Raw genomic sequence first — 20,888 nt, forward strand, 5'->3', positions numbered from 1 at the left:
TTCCGAACCAGTACAGCCGGGGCTGCCCAGGGGCTGTTTGAGGGTTCGATGATGCCCGCCTCTGCCATTTCCCTGATCTTCTGCTCTGCTGCGGCACGCTTGGCAAGGGGCAGGCGACGAGGGTGGAGGCGGATGGGCCGTGCATCCCCAGTGTCAATGTCGTGTTGTACCAGGCTGGTTTGCATGCAGTCCTCATCCTTGGCTGCAAAGATGTCGGCAAACAAGTCAAGTATCTCTCGCAGCTGCCGTTGCTGATCAGCCTGGAGACCCTCGCAGCTCCTCTGGTATAGGTCCTCGACAGCTTGCTTGGTCTCTGTGGACAGCTGCTGTACTGCTGGTGAAGGAGAGGCCCCTTCCAACGCCAGCGGCGACAGGTCCTCAGGCTTCCTGACGATGGCTGAAAAAGTGGAAAAAGTTTAACGGCAGATGGGGTGCCAGGCTTCGTGGGCTTGGTGCTGGACAGTAGCGTGCGATGTGGCCTGGTTCCCCGTACCGATGGCAGTTGCCCCTGGATTGGCCTCCTGCTCATCTATTCCCTCGTTGATGGTGGTTTGGAGGGCCCTGTAACCATGGCAACCATAACGCTGCCGCCTGGAACAACAAAACGTAGCTGTCAAACAAAACCCAAACAGTCCTGACACACTACAATATGAAACAGGAAAATACCACCGTGTAATCCATTTATTTCAACAAAGTAACTGTATTCTAACAATGCATACCCTGTAATATTACAAAATAAAGTGAGAATCTCCCAGCATGTTTCAAAAATGAAAAAACAAAACAAATAGAGGGTGTGTAATGGTCAACACTATTTTATTTTCCTAAAACAACTTCAGCTGAAATGTCAAATATTAGCAAATGTGTTTTGTATTCATGCTAAAAACACTGAAATAATTTTATGTTACATATGTTTAGCATAACACTTGAAAAAATGCCAAATAAAAAGTTTCTACAATTTAACAGAAGCTGACTGCTTCTTCTTTGTCATCCTTGTATGCTTTACTTAAATACCAGCAGGTGGCTGAAATATTCGAAGCTGCATGTTTTGTTTGATTTTGATGATGTTATACATGCTATGTTACAGATATTATTATAATGCCATGTCCAACATCCAAAGTCACCTTGCTTACAGCGTTTCTTTCAACCAGATGCTACTAAACCAGAGAGGGGGATTCACACGAGTATTCATCCGTGGCATTTGCAGTTGTGTGTGCATTATTAATCCTGATCTAATGGGGCAAAATTGGACTGCTAAGGGTTTGTGGTTTTCAGTTAACGAGACACAGTTTACATTTAAGCCCAACCTCGTAAGTTGGTTTCACTGATAAAAATTGCCATTACAGTTGCATGAAGCCTACTGGTTACATAAACAAAACATAAAGTAAAATTATTTTCATTTTAAGGAATAGATACTGACTCTTGGAAGCCCATTTTATTTCCTGTTTTCTGTCCTTTTCTGGATGTTGTTTTCCTAGCAACAGTGCTGCTAAAGGTGAAGAGGTGGGAGTTTGATTAACTGCAAGTATTGGAGAGGGGGGGGGGGGGGGGGGTCTGGGGTGATGGAGGTTCCCAATTACTTTCCTGGCTGCATGGAGAAGAGGAGGTCAAGACCCCTTTTCAGCTAACTTATAAGTGTGAGTGGTTTGCCCTTGGCCTGGGCCTATACAGCTCCAAACTTGGCAGTTGTGAATTAAGTGACATAACTGTTTGGCACTGCACTCAGAAAAATTATGGTTCTTAAATGGTTCTTCAGATGTCTTCATGGTTCTTTAAAGAACCATCATACGTCAAAGAACCTTTTTATTTTGTGGATGGTTCTTCAGCTATTACAAATGGTTCTTTAAAGAACAAAAGGTTCTTCATCCGTAGCTATCTAAGTTTGATGGTGTAAATGGCATAAATATTTATTCACTATAACGAGGCTGTGAATTATACTGTGTGTTTTCTTTGTGTGCATGTGCGTGCGAAGGGGGAGGGCGGATTACCTGGCAATTACCCTTTAAGAGAAGATGGTAGGAAACTGAATATTCAAATAAAAGTTAGAAATATTTGCTTAAAAATATACTGGTGGCAGGGGGGGGGCCTAAAGACCCTAACCCCCCCCCCCCCACACACACACACACACACACACACACACACACACACACACACACACACCCCTAACCCCGCAAACCCATTATGAATATGGTGAGTTAACAAACAGTAGACACAATACACACATTCAAATACTGTACTTTAGTTTTAAATTTTAATAAAGCATTACTATTTTCTACTCCAAGGCATTACTTTTGAGATTATTATATATTTTTGAAAATATAGCATAATGATAATACTAGTTATTGTAAACTTTACAAACCACCCAGCAGTATGTAAAGTCAAATTATAAAATACAAGTAAATAACAATTGCAGAACAGAATGTCAGTGTAATGAACACACACTTTGTTTTGACAAAGCACACTGCTTAGGTAAATGATCTGAGTAGTTGTTCATCACTGAGCAATTTGTTAATATGTGTTTCGAGCCAAATAAATGACAGGGAGAGAGAGAGAGTGACGTCAGAACACGTCATACGATAACCTCCCTGGAGCGGAGGGTATACAGAAACTGTTTTCCTAACAAAACCACTGTTATAATTAAGTGAAGGTGCTCCCAGCTAATTTGAACTTTTGGCTTCTAAAATATGTGGTTCAATTGCGTGCTGCGTACATAACCTAATGTCAGCTAGACCGAAATTAAAATTTAATATATTGTTAAAGTCACTAAAATGGCGCCTGAAGCCTGTTGTGATGTGAGCTCTGTGTCTGCTCTAGAAACTCTGAAATTCTGTAGATCTGAGCCGTACATTAAATACTCACATGAACCTGTACTTTGAATTCTGTATGAGCTGTATAAAATACAGCTATGCATAAGTGTTTTGAATGAATAATTAGATTAGATAACTCTTTATTGTCTAATATAGAAATGAATAGAAATGTGACATGAGAAGGTGTGTCTTTGACTGTTCCTGTATAACTTATTTTCGGACTAGTTGACAAGTTATGCTCCGGTCATTTGATGTTTCCAAGATAGATGTTCTTTTGTAATATAGTTAAATTTTCTTTGTATATTTCATTTATCCACCATCATACATCATACATACAAGCTAAGAAGAGGTCGTTATACTAACAAGAGGTATCAACGCTGGGCCAAAGTTCAGCACATGGTTAAAGTTTGTAATCCAGCCAGGGTGTAAATATCACTCAGCAGCCAGAGCTGAAGCAGGTAGCATCAACACATAAATCTACTCTACCCGGCTTAAATCACAAGAGCACCTCTGACCAAAAAGCTGTAGATTTTTCTTGTTTGCACAAATTAATCCAGATTCACATTGTGTTCACAGCTCCAACAAAATGAGGAAGAGGAGGGGGAGAAACACAATTAGGTTGAATTACAATTGGATGGAAGGCGAGGACAAGGAGAAGGAAGCTTAGGATGAGGAGGAAGAGAAGCAGCAGGAGCATCTTTAGGGATCCCTATGATGTCATTGAGGTTTGTTTCATTAATATGGTCCTCTCACAAAGAAAGATGACTTGTTTTAGTTCACCTACTTCCTGTATTAAATAGTGATGTGCAAAATGTTGTGAAAAACCATGGAGCAGGTACGTATAGTGCATCTGCAGGTAAATGAACATCAAATCTCTAAGACAGACTGAAATCTGTATATTTATCACCCTTATGATAAAACCCATGTCAGCCATTGGTTTATGGACTTTGTATTTTGAAGCCTCAACATTTTCTTTATTGCTGTTGCTATGTTGGGACCATATTAGGATGAGGGATCAGAATCTGGAGTCATGCACACTATTGTTTCATTTAGTGTGTATCCAAAAGATTTGTACAGCAGATCCAAGTTGTGCCTTGAAAACAGGAAAGTCGTCTGCATAGAGGAGAACTGTAATAGCAGGCTTGTACAAAGTGAGGCTTTGTGCTCACATTTGCTGCAAACACTCGTTTTACCCTGTTTTGATGCAGAATTCATTTGAACTCAGGCAAGAACTGGACTTGTTTTTTATAATGTGTTCTTGTGAATTGATTGTGTATCGCATATGTTTGATTTGACTTTCTGCAAGACAACAGTCGTCCGCTGGCCAAAAAAGTTTTCCAAATACCTCCACGTGATCTAGCCTGGATTTAGAAAAGAATAGCACAAAAAATCTGCACCTCCTGCTTCAGATGCAATTTGTGTTTCTGTGTTCAGAGGCAGCGACGAGAGGGGAGACCTCGGATCATCCAGCTGGAGAGCCTGACCAGGAGGAGTCGAACATTAACTCAGCTCTTCCAGGGCACCCTGCAGACTCGGCTGTTGGCATCGGCGAGGGATGACGTGAACGTCATTTTCTCTCTTCTTTATAATTGACTCTTTTCTCTCTCTCTTTCAGCTCCTTGTCTCAGAGTGGGAGGGATTTGAAGCACAAAGGGAGGAACTTGTCGTTTGGTTGGCTGATATGGATGTCCGCCTGAGTGAGGTTGACCAGCTGACAGGAAACACCAGTGAAAAACTGAAACAACTGCAGGTGTGGGCTTGTTTTGATATGAAATATATTTAATATGATACATACGTCAGAGACATTATCCTAAACTGGACTAACAAAGGACCATGAGTACAACATGAAACGTACATTACATAGCGTAAGGCTGAAGTTCATTGATCATTTTAATCATAAACTTGTTGTTGAAATATTTTTATTGAACATGCAAGCATCTGCTGATGAAAATGTGTTGATTTATTGGTCTGTTATGAAGCTATTGCTATTTCTAATGTGTTTTATCACTTTCTGATGTTTTTAATTAATTAATTAATTAAACAATACATGTATTAATTGTTGTGTTATCTGTAGATATAGTATTTATATATATTTATTTATAGTATAGCAAATATATTTAATTATTACTGTTTAAAACACTAATATGTGACATGTATTAGTAGTGATGTTGTGCTGAGGGTTAAAATGCCTTTTTGTCTTTTGGTAACTACAAAATGACAATAAACCATTAATATATGTCTATGCTGTGCTCGTATTTATTTTACCCTACTCAAATTCAATTTATGATACATTTTATTTTGAAAGATTTAAAATGGTTTTTTAAAGAACCACTCAAAAAAGGTTCTTTAAAATGTTTTTTTTAAAGAACCATTTGAAGGATCTTTTTAAAAATGGTTCTTTAAAGAACCATTTTTAAAAAGGTTCTTTGAAAAACCATTAAAGGTGCCCCAAAGAACCATTTCTTGATGGTTCTTTGGGGCACCTTTAAAGGTTCTTCAATGAACCACTGAAAGAAATGGTTCTTCAAAGAACCATTGTTTGAAAGGTTCTTTGTGGCACCAAAAAAGGTTCCTCTATGGCATCAGTCTAAAGAACCACTTTTGGTCCCAGTTGGCACCTTTATTTTTCTGAGTGTGGACTGAATAAAATCCACTGACCACTTCCTAGTGTATTTTATTCAGCAGATACAAAAGTAGCAGGGCAAATGAGCTCTTAAATAAAAGGCCATGGGTTAAAGTCTCATGGTGACTGAACCACTCATCTAACTTGAAGTAACAAGACGAAAATAAAATCCAAACATAAAGGTTTGCATGAGACACTTCTTTCTTTTTATACATGATTAACTCCTTCCTGGAGATTAACCTATATATAAGTGTTACATCCCACAGGAGGATGTTGGTTTTCTTCTCTCAACTAACTCCTTATGTTTTGTCTAGGCTCCACCTCCTCTGTCCTGATTGGATGCTGCTCAGAATCCAGCTAATTGTTAATCAGAATACTTAAGGCCTGTGGAGCTGTGTTTCTGTGCCCTCTGGCCATTTTGGTTGCCATACCTGTACAGGCTTGCATGCCTTTGTGACTTGTATGTGCATTTTTTTGTTTTCATGTTCAGACTGCTTGTAGGGGAGAGCTGCCTTTTGTTTTGACACCCTGTTTTCTCCTGTTTATGTGTTGTTAGGTAGGTTATGGTTATAGGTTGTATATTTGGTTTTCTTTGGAGTTAGGTAAGTTTCTTTTATTTTCACATCAGGGATGTTTTGTTTGTTATGTTGGCCTTGGCTCTCCCTGAAGTTATACCTCAGTCTGAACCCAAATTTCATCACTAGCATTAAATAAACCTTTTTAAAACTACCATCTTGGCTCCTCCTTCACTATCCACCTTTATGTTCGTCCCTTCAAACCCCCTAGACTAGCCAGGGGATGTAACAATAAGAATGAAAATGAATGAAACTTTTCAAAGACTGTCAGTGGACTTTAAGCCATTAGTAACAGAAGACTAATAAAAAATTTTACTTTCATTTGATTGGTGAGTCAAAAGGGTAAGAGTGTGAAGTCCATATAAATGTGAATTGTAATTTTTCTGAACAACATGACCAACTAAAATATATATTGAGGGAAAACATTACAGAACTAAGCATGTTTATGGGGCTTCCCCCAGTGTGAAAACACTCACAATGTATGGTGTGAAGCTCTCCCAAAACTATTCAAAAAAGTATTTACAAAAAAGAACAGAAAAGCAAAATAAAGTTATTAAGAAATAGCCAGTGGTCAATAGTAAGAATTATTTTCTCAGAACTTAAACTCAAATATAATCAAATCCGTTTTGTACAATTTTTTTTAAATCTTTACTTTAAAAATTCGTCAGTTTTGTAAATTACTGGAAAAAAAAATAGTGATTAGCTGATTTTCTTTTAAACAGATCAAATTGTTCCTGTACGCCATAGGTTGAATTGTGTGTCAATCAAATAAATAAGGCGGTGCTCTCATTGGATAGTAGAAACGCCTTAAAATCATATCTTTGGTGTGATTGGACAGAATTGACATGGCAACAAGATGCGTGGTGATGCAAATTGGTGACATTTCTGCCCCCATAAGGCTACTAGCTTTTGGGCTCTCTACCAGCTAGCTAATGCAAACAAAGCGGCCAGTAAGGGGTTTGTGTGGTCATCTCTCTACTATTAGCTATCCTAATACCCAACGCAAAATCCTCTTTATTTATAAATCCTCTCATTTCTTCTTTGGTAGTCATACAACAATACAAAACTGAAGTTGCTTTGGTGAAGGTAAGACATTTCTTTCCTTTACACGACCGCACTGGTTTATCCAAAATGGCTTCTGCTAGCTAGTAAGCTAAAATTGAAACGTCTACCAACAGCTTGCTTAAGCTAACTATAGCATATTAGCTTAAGAGCCGGTGGATAGCCTAGCTTGCAGATGTCTCGGCTAATTTAAATAAAGGTAGAAAATGGCGTCGTCCTTTAGCTACTCCAACTAAAACTTAAAACTACACAAACGTGTTAATGGGTCCGCTAAATGATTAAATTCACGAGTCCCACCACACAGATTCAGCCAAGTTCGCTTCGACACTCGTATGAAATCTGTATAAGTAATCCCAGCAAGGGATGGGATGGCGACACGAAGAGTCGGCTGTAAACGTTAGCCAGCCATGCTTGCCCTGCCCTGTTTCACTGCAACACGGTGCAGCGCTGGGTATGCAGACTGGTCCTCTTTTCGATCTATAGCAGCAAAGCAACACAAAGCACCAACTGTAGAGAGCCAGTGTAACCCCAAGCATCTATTTCCACGTAGCGTCACGCTTCTGATTTAACACTTGGTAAATTGTAGAAAACTATAATGTTCAAACACAGTTTATGAAAAAATTCTAAAAATCTTAGCAATGTCGTGACGGCTTTAGAGACCCACCAGGCTAGCTAATTAGCTGACGCACCTTTGCTTTGTTGTAGCCGAGCAAAGACCTGCACAAATGTCTACATTTCGACATTTAATATCGTTTTATCATGCCACTTAATCAGTGTTCAGCAAACACATCTGTAGTGGGTTCGTGTATAACTTGCTTAAGTAAAGAGGCAGGTTTATGTTATTTATTTTTATTTATTCTTTTCTGTGAGTGGCTGGGCCTCGGAAGACCTAATCACGGAATTGTTTATCAGTCGTGCAAATGTCTTTGGGTATTTTTTTAAACCTAATCGTGTCCTGTTTAACGTTTCTCTAATCGTGTAGTCCATGCCTGTCTTGTTTTCCCAGAGCCCCTATAGTGGCTAATTGCATTCCCTTCTCTCTTCCTCAGCACCGTTTTCCCCATCCCTTCCTATTCTTCTTATTCTTTTGAGTATTCTTCATTGTCAAGCCGCCAAAGTGGAGAGTGTGATTGCAGAAGGGGGTGCTTCTCGTTTCAGGTAATAAGTCATGGCCTGTACAGGAAATGCCAACAAGGAATTTTCTTTTTCTCTCCATGGTTAGCCCTCTGCTAGCATTTTGAGCAGGAACTTCCGGCCTATAGAACAAAGCAGGATGTGGGAAGGCTCAAAATGGCTGTCAGGCAATTCTTTGTGAGACCTTTTGAAAAAGGGGGTTGGGTATACAGACTGATCCTTGAAAGGGTTTCTGTCCTATTGGTTGGATGTTGGTAAAGGCAGCACATCTGCAGGCAGAGGTAGCCAAAGTTAGTCATTCCTCACTTGAGTAAAGGTACAGATACTTGACTGAGGTAACGGGGAAAAGTAAGGTCTTTTGTATGAATAAATTTGTTTGTTTTTGCAAAGGAAGCTGAACCTCATGTGTTAATATAATGATAATAATAAAACTATTTTTAAGTCACACGAATAGAAACAATTGCTCAACCTTAATGGTAATGAAAGCTTGAGTCTGTTGTGTAGAACCCAAGCAGAGTAAAAACTAAAAGAATTTTATAAAAACTGCCTAGCTGCTGTTGCTTGCATTGTAGATGGATGCTGCCTCCACATCTAAACAGAGAAAGGAATACGGTTGGGATTTGGCAGTTGTAGATCATCTGTAGTGGTGGAGAGTGGGGGGTATGACTTAGAAATGTCACATTAATGTCTGTTGTGACCACTAGTAGATTTTGTGTGCAGGCTGTGATCAGCTGACTTGCGTTAAACAGCAAAGCAGATGTTAACACCGATTGTCACGGCTAATTTCCAGCACCTAGGCAATATGAAGGTGGAATTCAGTGAGTGAATCAAAATGATTGTAACTGAAATTAATTCCGGCTAAACATAGTGTAACCTGACATTGTCCTTTCATAGTTTATATCTGACCAATATCTGTTCATTAAAAAAACCTAATTAATTGTCATACTTTGACACAAAATCTTTAAAATTTCCCTCTCAAATGTCACAAAGTACTCCTTAACTTTAGAAATAACCTTCTTCTTTCTTTGTCTCTGAGCGGCTTCATCACTCCTTCTTTTAGCTTCCTGGGAAATAAAGTAGCTGTACCTTTAGCTAGCAGACAGACAGTGAGAAAAACTGCACAGAGACAGTTTTGCTGATATTTGTTCATTTAAACGTTGCAGTTCCAGATCATTCTGCCCCACTTTAACCCCTGAGTGTGGAGCTATACATTATAATTTTGTCTCTCCTCATGTACAATAAGCACCAGTGATGGATACACCAATAACATTGTCTTTTCATCCTATTGGTGTTAATTTAGTTCTATTTAAGTAGAAGCTGTTTTGGAAATATGAACTACCAATGTTTCAGAAAAGAACAGACCTAAATAATTTAAGTCACAATGGCAGCAACAATAACAAAAAAATATTAATGCAATAATGGGTTAATTTGCTGAGCAACTTCTGAATGCAATCCACATAAATTAAGTAGAAGGAAACTGAATTCAATCCAACAATACAACATAAAAGTAAGGGCTATACCAGAGAACTGCATTTTTACCAAGCTGACTTTACATTTGGAGTTAACCTTTCTTCTTGCAGATGGATTGCATTTGTCATGTAATTCATAAATATAACAATTCTTTGTCAGCAAACACAAACTGTTACTGGCTCTCCAATAACTGGCATAAGTGCCTCAAGTGAGTCTTATTCATAAAGCTCTTGGCCCTGCCAAACCCTTACTACTCAGTTTAGTTTAATTTTTATTAATTTGTATATTCAGTGCCTTATAGGATTTCAAGCGAGCTTTGTTCTTCTAGCGATTACAAAAACTAGATGATAGTTGTAAATCCAGTGATCAGTTGCGGTGCTACAGTTTAATTGGAAAGATATTGTGTGGTGTGTTATTTTATATCTATGTAGCTCTTTACAATAGTTAATTATCCAACTGTGCAGTTTTAAAAATGTATTTTTAGTGAGTGCTTTTCTCTCAGTGTGTTCTTTAGTGCAACTGAAGGTTGAATGAAAAAGCACACCAGTGCTGCATGAATTTTAAGTGTTCCACTGTGTTGTTTACTTCTGCAGTGCTTCTTCGGGGGGAGGAGGTGGTAGGGGTGCACCTCAGCACTATCCCAAGACTGTCGGCAACAGGTTTGTATGTGTACTTAATATGTGATAAACTAATTGGTTGTAATAAGGAATCAGTAGGTATTATTCATTCCCCCAGTGTGGAAGAGATTCACTAGAAAATCTTGATTACCCTGATGTCATGCAACATAATAGTTGCAGATTGCCCAAACGTGTTTACCATTCTGGGAGGCCTGGGATCGCTTTACAACAAAGGATTTTTAAAAAGTATTTAACAAGTTGGCAATGCATTAACACTTGTGTTGACCATTTAAAAATATTTTTGACTGCTTTTAGTGAGAGGCTTATTTTTATCCATCCATCCATCTTCTTTTTCCGCTTTATCTGGGGCCGGGTTGCGGGGGCAGCAGTCTAAGCAGAGAACCCCAAACCTCCCTCTCTCCAGCCACCTCCTCTAGCTTATCTGGGGGAACACCAAGGCCAGCTGAGAGATATAATCTCTACAGCGTATCCTGGGTCTGCCCCGGGGCCTCCTCCCGGTGGGACATGCCCGGAACACCTCACCCAGGAGGCAACCTTGTCAGATGCCTGAACCACCTCAACTGGCTCCTTTCGATGTGGAGGAGCAGCGGCTCTACTCTGAGCCTCTCCCGGATGGCTGAACTTCTCACCCTACCTCTAAGGGTGATCACGAAATAAGGGATATCACGAAACAAAGGCACTTAAATAGGGGAACCCCTCCACCACCTTATTGTGGTTGAGGGGTTTGTATGTCCCAGGGATCCCAGGGTCTATGTTGTCCGGGGGCTTTTGCCCCCTGGTAGGGTCTCCCATGGCAAATTGGTCCTGGGTGAGGGACCAGACAGAGCGTTTCAGAAGACCCTTATGAGGAAAACATCGAGGGAACAGTTTACCCTTCCCGGGATAGGGTTACCGGGGCCCCGCCCTGGAGCCAGGCCCGGGGAGGGTGCCCGAGGGCGAGCGTCTGGTGGCCGGGCCTCAGTCCATGGGGGCCAGCCGGGTACAGCCTGAAAAGGGGACATGGGCCCATCCTCCCGCAGGCCCACCACCCGCAGGAGGTGCCGTAGGGGTCGGGTGCATTGTGTGCCGGGCAGCGGCCAGGAGCCGGAGGCCCTGGCGGACTGATCCCCGGCTACCAAGACTTATTTTTATTTAACACCTAATTTTAATTATTGCTGCTCTGCTGCATACTTTTGAGGGGTCAGATAGACCTGCGGGGATCACTGTTGTGATGAGTGTGTGGTATTAAGCTCTATGCTTGAACAATTGCGCATTTCTCTTTACCCACCACAAATTGAGATTCTGTGCCAGTATACTCAATCTCTTGCTCTGTATTTCTACAGCGAGTTCCTGGGGAAAACCCCAGGGCAAAGCGTTCAGAGATGGGTTCCTTCACGAAGCACTAGACGAGATGTCAACTCCAGCAACGAAAAAGAGCGACACGATGCAATCTTCAGGAAAGTGAGGGGGTAAGGTTCAACTCCCGATGCATATTTAAAGGGTTGACTGAGAGAGATTTTTCTATTTATTTATTTTTTTAATTGCTACTTAACCCATTTCAGTTGTGCTCAGACTAAACAACTAAACAAATTCATCTAAACAGATCAGTGTTTGGATGCCACAGTAAACCTGTCTGTGAATCAAGTTTAATCTTCATCCAAATTATACTTTTGTTTTGTGCAGACCTCTGTGGAATCTGTTAAATACCAGCTTAAGAGTTAAGATTAATTAATTTATTATTGGTATTGATTTATTTTGTTTTGCGGCTCGTTGTTTACTGTGGTGATGAATAGGTAAGATGGAGGCAGGAGCTCCATGGGCTGCGTGTGAATGAGAGTGAGACAGATGTACTAGTGAGGAAGAGAGTGCTGGCAGGGTGGAGTTGACTCTCAGGTGTGATTTGTGACAAAAGCATAGAAGCAAGAGTGAAAGTGAAGATTTACAAGACGTAAGCCCTGCTATGATGGTTTGGAGTCAGCGGTACTAAAAAAAGAGACAGGAGCCTGAGTTAGTTGGCAGAGCTGAAGATGTTATGGTTTCCATTGGAAGTGACCAGTTTGGCCAAGATTAGAGAGGAGTACATCAGAGGGACAGCTGGATAGGCAAGGCTGAGATGGTTTGGATATGTGCAGAGGAGGGTGGGTGGATATATTGAACAAAGATTTGTGGATGTAGTGAAGGAGGACATGCTGCCGGATGGTGTGATGGAGGATGCTAGGGATAGGGTGAGATGAAGGCTGATGATCTGCTGTGGCAATCCATGAAGGGACTTACCAAAAGAATTTTGGTTTTCATTAAGGTGTTTATACCTCTTATTGAGATTATTCCAACTTGATTAGAAATAAAGTATTGAATTTCGTAGGGCTGGAGTCACTTACATGGCATGTGTTTTGCTAAAGGCACTTAAGCTCTGCTTTGTATGTATCAGGAGATGTTCACAAGTACAAAAGATCGGGTGACAGTGTTTCCTGTGGCAATCTAAGCTTGCTAGTGTTGACCACAGAAGGCTCAGGATCTGAGCTCAGGATTTCTATGTAATTATTATTATTATTATTATTTTGTTGTTCTTGTTTTGTTTTTTTTTGTTTGTTTCCCCCCTTAAAATAAACAGAACCTTCTTAGTAATATCACATGCCTACTTTTTGGTCTTGGGCAATCAGTATATCCAGTCAAATCCTTAAAATCCAATCAGTGTTCAGATTCTAATATTTAGTCTTGCTACCTCTCTTTCTTTTTCTTTTTTTTCTTTTCTTTTGTTAGCATACTCAACAAACTCACGCCTGAGAAGTTTGACAAGCTATGCCTTGAGCTCCTGAATGTGGGCGTAGATTCAAAACTCGTCCTTAAAGGAATCATCTTGCTGGTAAGCACTTATCTGTATTCTTTGGAACGGAGCTAAATGGAAATGTATGCATCTATACTTGGCCGGCTGCTCTGAGTGATTCATACACTACATGCTTTAATGACCTCCCTGGTTTTGTTTCTGCGTTTCAGATTGTAGACAAAGCCTTAGAAGAGCCGAAATATAGCTCGCTCTATGCTCAGCTATGTCTGCGCTTGGCAGAGGACGCACCAAACTTTGATGGCACTTCACCTGATATCCAGACACCCCAAAAGCAGAGCACAGTGAGTCTCACTGATGTTCTGCTGCAAAATATTCTTTTCAGTCTGTGATACAGCAAAGTTTTTCTGTTTGTGACCTTGCTGTTTTATTAGGCCTGCTCAACACAGTTTAAAGTCATTAGGAACACTTTACTTTTGAAAAGGATAATTGTTTTTTGTTTTTTTTTAATGACTATTGTTTTTAAAATCCCCATTTATTCAGATGAAAAAAGCAAGTCCTAACACTTTTTGTTAACCTTTATGGAAATGCCTTGAATTCATTTTTTTTTAACTGTTCAAACATTGGGTTTTGTCTGGTTTTTGTAGACTTTCAGAAGACTGCTGATTTCCAAGCTTCAAGATGAATTTGAGAACCGCACCAGAAATGTTGAAAGTAAGTCAGTTTGTCTTTGTGAATCTCCCAAGAGGTCCTCGTGGTGTAGTTGGTTACATAACCTTTTTGTTGCTTACCTCTGATAATCTTTTCGCCTCAGTCTATGACAAACATGACAACCCTCTTACTTCGGAGGAGGAGGAGCAGCGTGCCATTGCCAAGATCAAGATGCTTGGCAACATTAAATTCATCGGGGAACTTGGCAAACTCGACCTCATCCATGAATCTATCCTTCATAAATGCATCAAGACAGTATGGATTTTTTTTTTTTGTGTGTGTGTTTAATAATCTTATCTTTTAATTCTGGGGTTCTTATTTGCAAGATAACCCATAAAATAGATCCATTACATATTACATGACAATTCTCCCTTGTTTCCCTGCGCTCTGAAGCTTCTGGAAAAGAAGAAGAGAGTCCAGCTCAAGGATATGGGGGAGGATCTGGAATGCCTCTGTCAGATAATGAGAACAGTGGGGCCGAGACTCGACCATGAGAAAGCAAAGGTGACAGCTTTCATAAACTATAGCTGTTTGGAGAGGCTGTGTATAGGCTTAAGGTATAAACACAACATCTCAATTCAACACTTTTTTAAATTTATTTATTAAAAATGACTGTAACTAACATTCATAGGTCACCAAGTTGAATCATTAGTTTGTTAAATGCAATCAAAGTAGGTGCATTTATTGTTTTTACTCCATCATCAGACAGAACCGTGAAGGCAATTGACCCAGCCAGCGTTGATATAAAATCAGCTCTAAAACTTTATTTACGAACTGCTCTTTGCTCACTTCCTTTTTCTCTCTCTCTCCATCCTGTCATCAGTCTTTAATGGATCAGTACTTTGGCCGTATGCGATCCTTAATGAACAACAAGGAGTTGCCCGCTAGGATCCGCTTCCTGCTGCAAGATACAGTGGAACTTCGAGAAAACAACTGGGTCCCCCGCAAGGCTTTCATCGACAACGGACCAAAGACAATTAACCAGATCCGTCAAGATGCAGTGAAGGCAAGTCCATTATTTAAGGGTTCAGTTCATTCTGTTTACGTTTCTGTACATTAGCAAGGAGTCCCTTGTGATAAATGTGATGCGAGAAGTAAGCAGACAGTTAAAGGTTTCCACTCTGAAAGGTGTTTAATTTGGTTCAGAGTTTTCAATTGTTAATATTGAATTTGAATTCTGGACTGTGGCACAGTTATTGACTGATTCTGTCATGCATGTCGTTGTAGGATTTGGGTGTTTTCATCCCAGCACCCATGTCTCAGGGGATGAGGATGGACTTCTTCCTGGAAAGCCCTTTCATGCCCAGCAGAATGAAACTGGACAGGGAGACTCTTGGGGGTTTGGCTGACATGTTTGGACAGATGCCAGGTGTGTTTTTGTTCCTGTATCATGTGTGCCTGTGCACTTCCTTTCTTGTTTTTGTTGTACGAGGCCATCTTAAAACATCTTTGTTCTCTCAGGCAGTGGGATTGGAACTGGCCCGGGAGTTATTCAGGACAGGTACTCGCCTACTATGGGACGCCATCGCACCAACCCACTCTTCAATGGCCACGGTGGCCACATTGCCCCTCCACCTCAGTCACAGTTTGACATGGGGCCCAAGTCTTTTGTTAAGTCCAACCAGGTAGCCTGCTTTTGAAAGTTTACATTAGTTTAGTCATAAAGTTCTCCAGGTTAAAGTTGTGTGGAAATGGGGAAACAAATTATAGAACCTGTTTAGCTGCTTTTGACTGTCTTTGATCATTTGAATCTTTTTGCCTGTGTAACTACTTATAGGTTCAGAACCAGCATTTCCTCAACCAGAACCAGAACCACATGGCCCAGCAGCAGGTCCAGTCCAAGGACATGCCTCCACGATTCAGCAAGAAAGGACAGCTCAATGCTGACGAGGTAAATAGCTCCTAGCTTGGCTGAGTTAAATGTTGCCAAAAACTGTTTTTTGGTTTTTTTGTGTCATACTAAAAAAAGATTTAACAAAGTTAAAACATCAAATGTTTTACACTAGCCTGTAAAGGCTGCATTCTGCTCTCCTAATGTCCTGTGTTGAGTCGTGATGCCCAGTGATTATAAAAAGACGCGTTATTCTGAGGAATCCAACCTGCTGCTAGTCTTTCTTTTACTATCGTCTCTGTCTTTAATCTCCTCTTTTCTGTCCCTCCTCCACTTCTCTTTTTATTCAAGCTGGCAACAGGGTCCGCTGACTGCGATTATGAGATATGAGGGCATTTTATTTATAGCTGATATGGAACTTGAGGAGTTTTTGTTAAATACAAAGACTAATACTATTGTCTCCTTTGTTCATGATGCCTCATGGCCCCACAGATCAGCCTCAGGCCTGCTCAGTCATTCCTCCTCAATAAGAACCAGGTGCCCAAGCTCCAGCCCCAGATCCCGACCATGATGCCTCCCAGTGCCCAACCCCCACGCACTCAGACTCCCCCTCTGGGACAGGTATGAGAGTGTCTACTTGTTTGTCAGTGAGTTAATTTAAGAGAACCGTTGGTGAGTTTAAAAAAACAAAAAAAAAAACCAACAACAACAAAAAAACTGGTTGTTGTACAACTAGCATATAAACAGCAAACATTAAATCACAGATTAAAGTGTCGTTTTGTTGGAGAGCTGTATCTGTGAACTCAAATACATGACTTTTGCCCTCAGCCTCCACAGCTTGGCCTGAAGACCAACCCTCCACCTATTCAAGAGAAACCGCAGAAGACTAACAAGAAACCACCTCCTGCAAAGGAGGAGCTTCTTAAAATGACGGTAGGGAGAACAGTTTCTGTCACATAAGCATATGTTCCAGGCTGAAGCAACACTTATCATGTAAAATCCTCATGAATAAAAAGCTTTACCACAGCATATTCACAATTGAATTAAAACTGCAGGTCAGTTTTCCAAAAGGTTTGCTACACTGTCTTCTGAAAGTCTTTGCTGTAACCATAACAGCAAAGCAGTTCACTTATAAATATTGGTAAGCCTCCCTGTTTAGCAGTTTCTATTCATCACTGGTGAAATATAAAAGTGGCAAAATATATTTATGTACACTTCGGTGTACTGCAAGATAATCTGCTTGCTACTAAAAAGATGAATGAGACTTGAAGCATTTTACCTCCTCAGCATGTGCATACAGAGTAGATGGGACCACAAGACCTACAGATGAGTTTATGTTATGCTGGGTGATCAGAGTGACCACGGTTCAGTTCTGTTCATGTGCTTGCCTACTCCGTTTAGGAGGCAATCATGACTGAGTACTTGAACACTAAGAACCTGACTGAGGCTGTGAGCAGCGTGAGAGAGATGAAGGCTCCAAAGCATTTCCTGCCAGAGATGCTCAGTAAGATCATCGTGTGCTCCCTGGATTGTCCTGATGAGGACAAAGAGCACGCCAGCACTCTGATTCACACACTCCGCACTGAGGGCCTCATCACTGGGGAGAACTTCATGCAGGTACGTCTGCTGTTCATTCAATATTGGAGAGCATTTCTGTGTTTGAGCACAAACACATTCAGTACGTTTAAAGACAAGAAAAGCGCTTTTATTATTTCACAATTATTTCACTGAGATTGATGTAATTATTTGTGACTAATTACATCATATGTCACTGAAGGTATTTTCTTATTTTCTCCCCTCACTCATTTTAGGCTTTCCTTAACGTCCTGGACCAGTGCCCTAAGATCGAGGTGGACGTGCCCCTGGTGAAGTCTTATCTGGCCCAGTTTGCGGCTCGGGCTATCATCGCAGAGCTGGTGAGCGTGGCGGAGCTGGCTCACCCCCTGGAGAACGGAACCCACTTCCCACTCTTCTTGCTCTGCTTGCAGCAGACGGCCAAGCTCAAGGATCGTGAGTGGCTCACTGACCTCTTCCAGCAGAGCAAGGTCAATATGCAGAAGATGCTCCCAGGTAGGCCCCCAATCCATCTACCAATTCAGGATTTTTTTTTTATTTTTATTTTTTTAAAATATAAATATAAATAAGCACAGGGTTAGTCTACCCCCTCCTGGAAAAAATGCCAAAGTGATTTCTCCCCTCATCTATTAGGCTTCTTCTATTCTGTCATATTATATTCTCAGCATTTCCCTCCAGTTTAAAGTATAACGATCACCAGAATAGTTGTACAGTACCCAGTGAATATTCAAGTTTGCCCCATCCCCCATCGATGATGTCTGAATGAGACAACATTACATTCATATTTAAATGAAGTTACAGTAACATACAGTCCTGCCAAATGTCAGTTTGTCAGAAGTTTTGTAGGTAATGATGCTTTTTGTGCATGTTATGTTGGAGTATTGTGAGTAAATAAAATCTTAATAGGACGGAGCTAAATATTTGTTCCTGACCATATTAAAATGATCACTTTCTGAAACCTTAATTACCTGGGTCATATCAGGAGCACGTTCTATCTGGCTAATACATGACTTGCTCTCCCACTTGGTAGAAATTGATCAGAACAAGGACCGCATGCTGGAGATCCTGGAGGGGAAAGGCCTGAGCTTCCTGTTCCCTCTGCTGAAGCTGGAGAAGGAGCTGCTGAAGCAGATAAAGGCAGACCCCTCTCCACAGTCCATCTACAAGTGGATTAAAGACAACATTTCACCCAAGTTTCACACTGATAAAGGCTTTGTCAACATCCTCATGACCAGGTAAATTTGCAGATGGATTTCACCGAATCTCCGCTTTCCCAGGATAGTCTTAGTCTGTTTTTATAACAGTTATAAATTGCATACAAGTGTTGGTTTGTCTGCGATGTCACTAAATATATAGCCACAAGGTCACACATTTAAGGCATTGTAACTTTGTACAGAAATTCTTCAGTTTAACTAACATTTGTCTTCTGATCTTTTTCCAGTTTCCTCCAGTACATCTCCCAAGAGTTGTGCGAGGCAGAGGGTGATGAGCAACTGGCAGCGCCCTCTAAAGAGATGCTGGAACAAGAGAAACAGCTGCTGCTGGCCTTCAAGCCCGTCATGCAGAAGTTCCTGCACGACCATACCGAGCTGCAGGTCAGCGCCCTCTACGCCTTGCAGGTGCACTGCAATGCCCGAGGGTTCCCTAAAGGTAAAGTATCCTCAAATCTTGTACAGTTTAGCTAGTAAGCAACAAGAAATGGGGAGTGCAGGGATGTGAAGTCTTGATTACTCTGATTAGTTACAAAAGTGAAATATAAATAATGCAGGAGTTGTGAATTAAGTGCATATTAATTCATTTGTTTGTTTTTAACAAGGCATGCTACTGCGCTACTTTGTCAACTTCTACGACATGGAGATCATTGAAGAGGAAGCCTTCCTTGCATGGAAAGAAGACATTACCCAAGAATTCCCTGGAAAAGGAAAAGCTTTATTCCAGGTACAGTAGTGCAGTTTAGTTTGTTAGAAAGAAAACACAAGAGTTGACAAGTTTTATGCACCACATAACTCTCTCTCTCTCTCCCCTCCCCCTCCAAATTCAGGTAAACCAGTGGCTCACCTGGCTGGAGACGGCAGAGGAGGAGGAGTCTGAGGACGACGCAGACTAAGAAACCAAGCGGAAGCATCATGGCGTAGATCAACCGTATCTTATTGTTAGACTTGTGTTACCTTATTAAACTCCATGCTTAATTTAACCACTATGATGTGGCACTCAGCTGCTTGTGTCTCGCAAATATAAACCGAAAGCTTTTACCTACAGGGCCTCATGTGCTACCACCTGCACCGTGATGATGGGCTGAGAAGCATTGTTTAATCTGTTGCCTAATTTTCTGAAATCTGTTTCCTAATCAGCTACATGAATTCTAGAGTGGCTCAACCATGTATTGTTTTTCTCAATTTGCTCCGGTAGGTTGTAACTTTATTTTCACTGTATTGCTTCTTTTTTTTTTTTCTTTTTTTTTTTTTTTTTTTTTTTTTTTTTTGGTCTTACGGATTTAAACCTCCCCCAGATAGGAAACTGCTTTATGGTAAGAACATGTAGGGTTTTCCTCTCTAAAATAAGACAAATCTTTCACGATCTTTGCTAATTCTAATTACAAAGCAAACAACTAGAAACATTAACATAAGGTCTTGTCAGCAAGCTGCTTTTGTGATCTTCTATCAGGGCCTAGCCTGGATTGCTTTTTATCATACATGCTTAAAAAACAGCACCGGGGATGTAGACAAACGGGCTGCACAGCGATCCTTCTCGTGAACCACACGTCAAACCTAGATGGCCCGCTGAAGTTGAATGAAGCACAAGCTGGCAAAACATTTCATGACTGATAAAGGTGTCTCTTACTCAACATGTGCTCACTAAATTCCCACTTTGTTTTTTTTTTTTGTTTTTTTTTTTTTCAATAAGTGCTCTTCATAGTCACTGATGATGAGCATGTTTTTTTTTTTGTTTTTTTTTTTTTTTTCATTAACATTACTTTTTGTTCTGTCCTTTCTTCCTGTCTTTTTTTTATCATTATTATGAGTGGTTGCAATACCCATTCTCCAAATGTTACAATATTTAAAAAAGAAAAAAAAATAAATCTGTAATCATTGGTTTGCTGTCGTCACGTTTCAAAGTTGCCTGTGTTTCTACCTCTTAGTTAGATGGGCTTTTTTTTTTTTTTTGTGCTGGGATAAAGAAATCCACTAAGAAGAATATTGAGCCCATGCAGATGCTGAAGTATTTGGTTTAATCCTGGCCTAATTGCACAATAAATGTATTGAAGCAGACATTAAAAATGATGCCGTTGCATGTTTTACAAGTGTTAACATCTCATTAGGATTTTTTTTTTTTTTTTTTAAATTTCACCCACATGATGAAATGTGTACTTATCAAAAGAGTAATGTCGACTAGATTTTGAAGCGGCCCTGATGAGGTTGGTTTTTATATTGAGGGCTCAAAATAATAAATGTTAAATTTGTGTGGCTCTTAAATTGGCAAACTATAAATTGTAATTGATTTCATTTCTTCCAAAGCTAAACAAATGACCATCAGGCTTAACCAAGAATTGTACTCTCAAGCCATGATTATGTCTAAGACATACGATTAGGGTCTTATTGTAAGGTATTCAGAATTATTGTGCACCTCTATTGCTTTAATGTCAATAAAGTCAGTACATGAGCACCTACTGTTTACCTGTATTTACTCTGCTTTACAGTTACATA

At 40.4% G+C, this 20,888-nt stretch overlaps 1 protein-coding gene and 1 non-coding gene across 2 annotated transcripts; both read left to right on the forward strand.

Annotated features, from left to right (window-relative positions):
* Positions 1-3,630: 3,630 nt before the first annotated feature.
* On the forward strand, positions 3,631-20,847 carry eif4g2b (eukaryotic translation initiation factor 4, gamma 2b). The gene is made up of 23 exons (XM_084936770.1): positions 3,631-3,639; positions 4,239-4,364; positions 5,984-6,029; positions 8,114-8,222; positions 10,262-10,327; positions 11,629-11,754; positions 13,046-13,148; positions 13,280-13,411; positions 13,715-13,781; positions 13,882-14,033; positions 14,172-14,282; positions 14,602-14,784; positions 15,006-15,147; positions 15,240-15,403; positions 15,556-15,669; positions 16,102-16,230; positions 16,438-16,542; positions 17,011-17,226; positions 17,421-17,679; positions 18,215-18,419; positions 18,626-18,834; positions 19,001-19,122; positions 19,226-20,847. The coding sequence occupies exons 1-23, from the start codon at positions 3,631-3,633 to the stop codon at positions 19,289-19,291; spliced, it is 2,961 nt and encodes a 986-aa protein (XP_084792896.1). The 3' UTR covers positions 19,292-20,847.
* Positions 15,833-16,005, forward strand: LOC146383080 (small nucleolar RNA SNORD97). The gene has a single exon (XR_014800951.1). It is a non-coding gene; the product is annotated as a small nucleolar RNA SNORD97 (small nucleolar RNA).
* Positions 20,848-20,888: the final 41 nt, after the last annotated feature.

Source organism: Perissodus microlepis, chromosome 7 (genome assembly GCF_051167445.1).
Source record: "Perissodus microlepis isolate ML-2025 ecotype Zambia chromosome 7, ASM5116744v1, whole genome shotgun sequence".
Lineage (NCBI taxonomy): Eukaryota > Metazoa > Chordata > Actinopteri > Cichliformes > Cichlidae > Perissodus > Perissodus microlepis.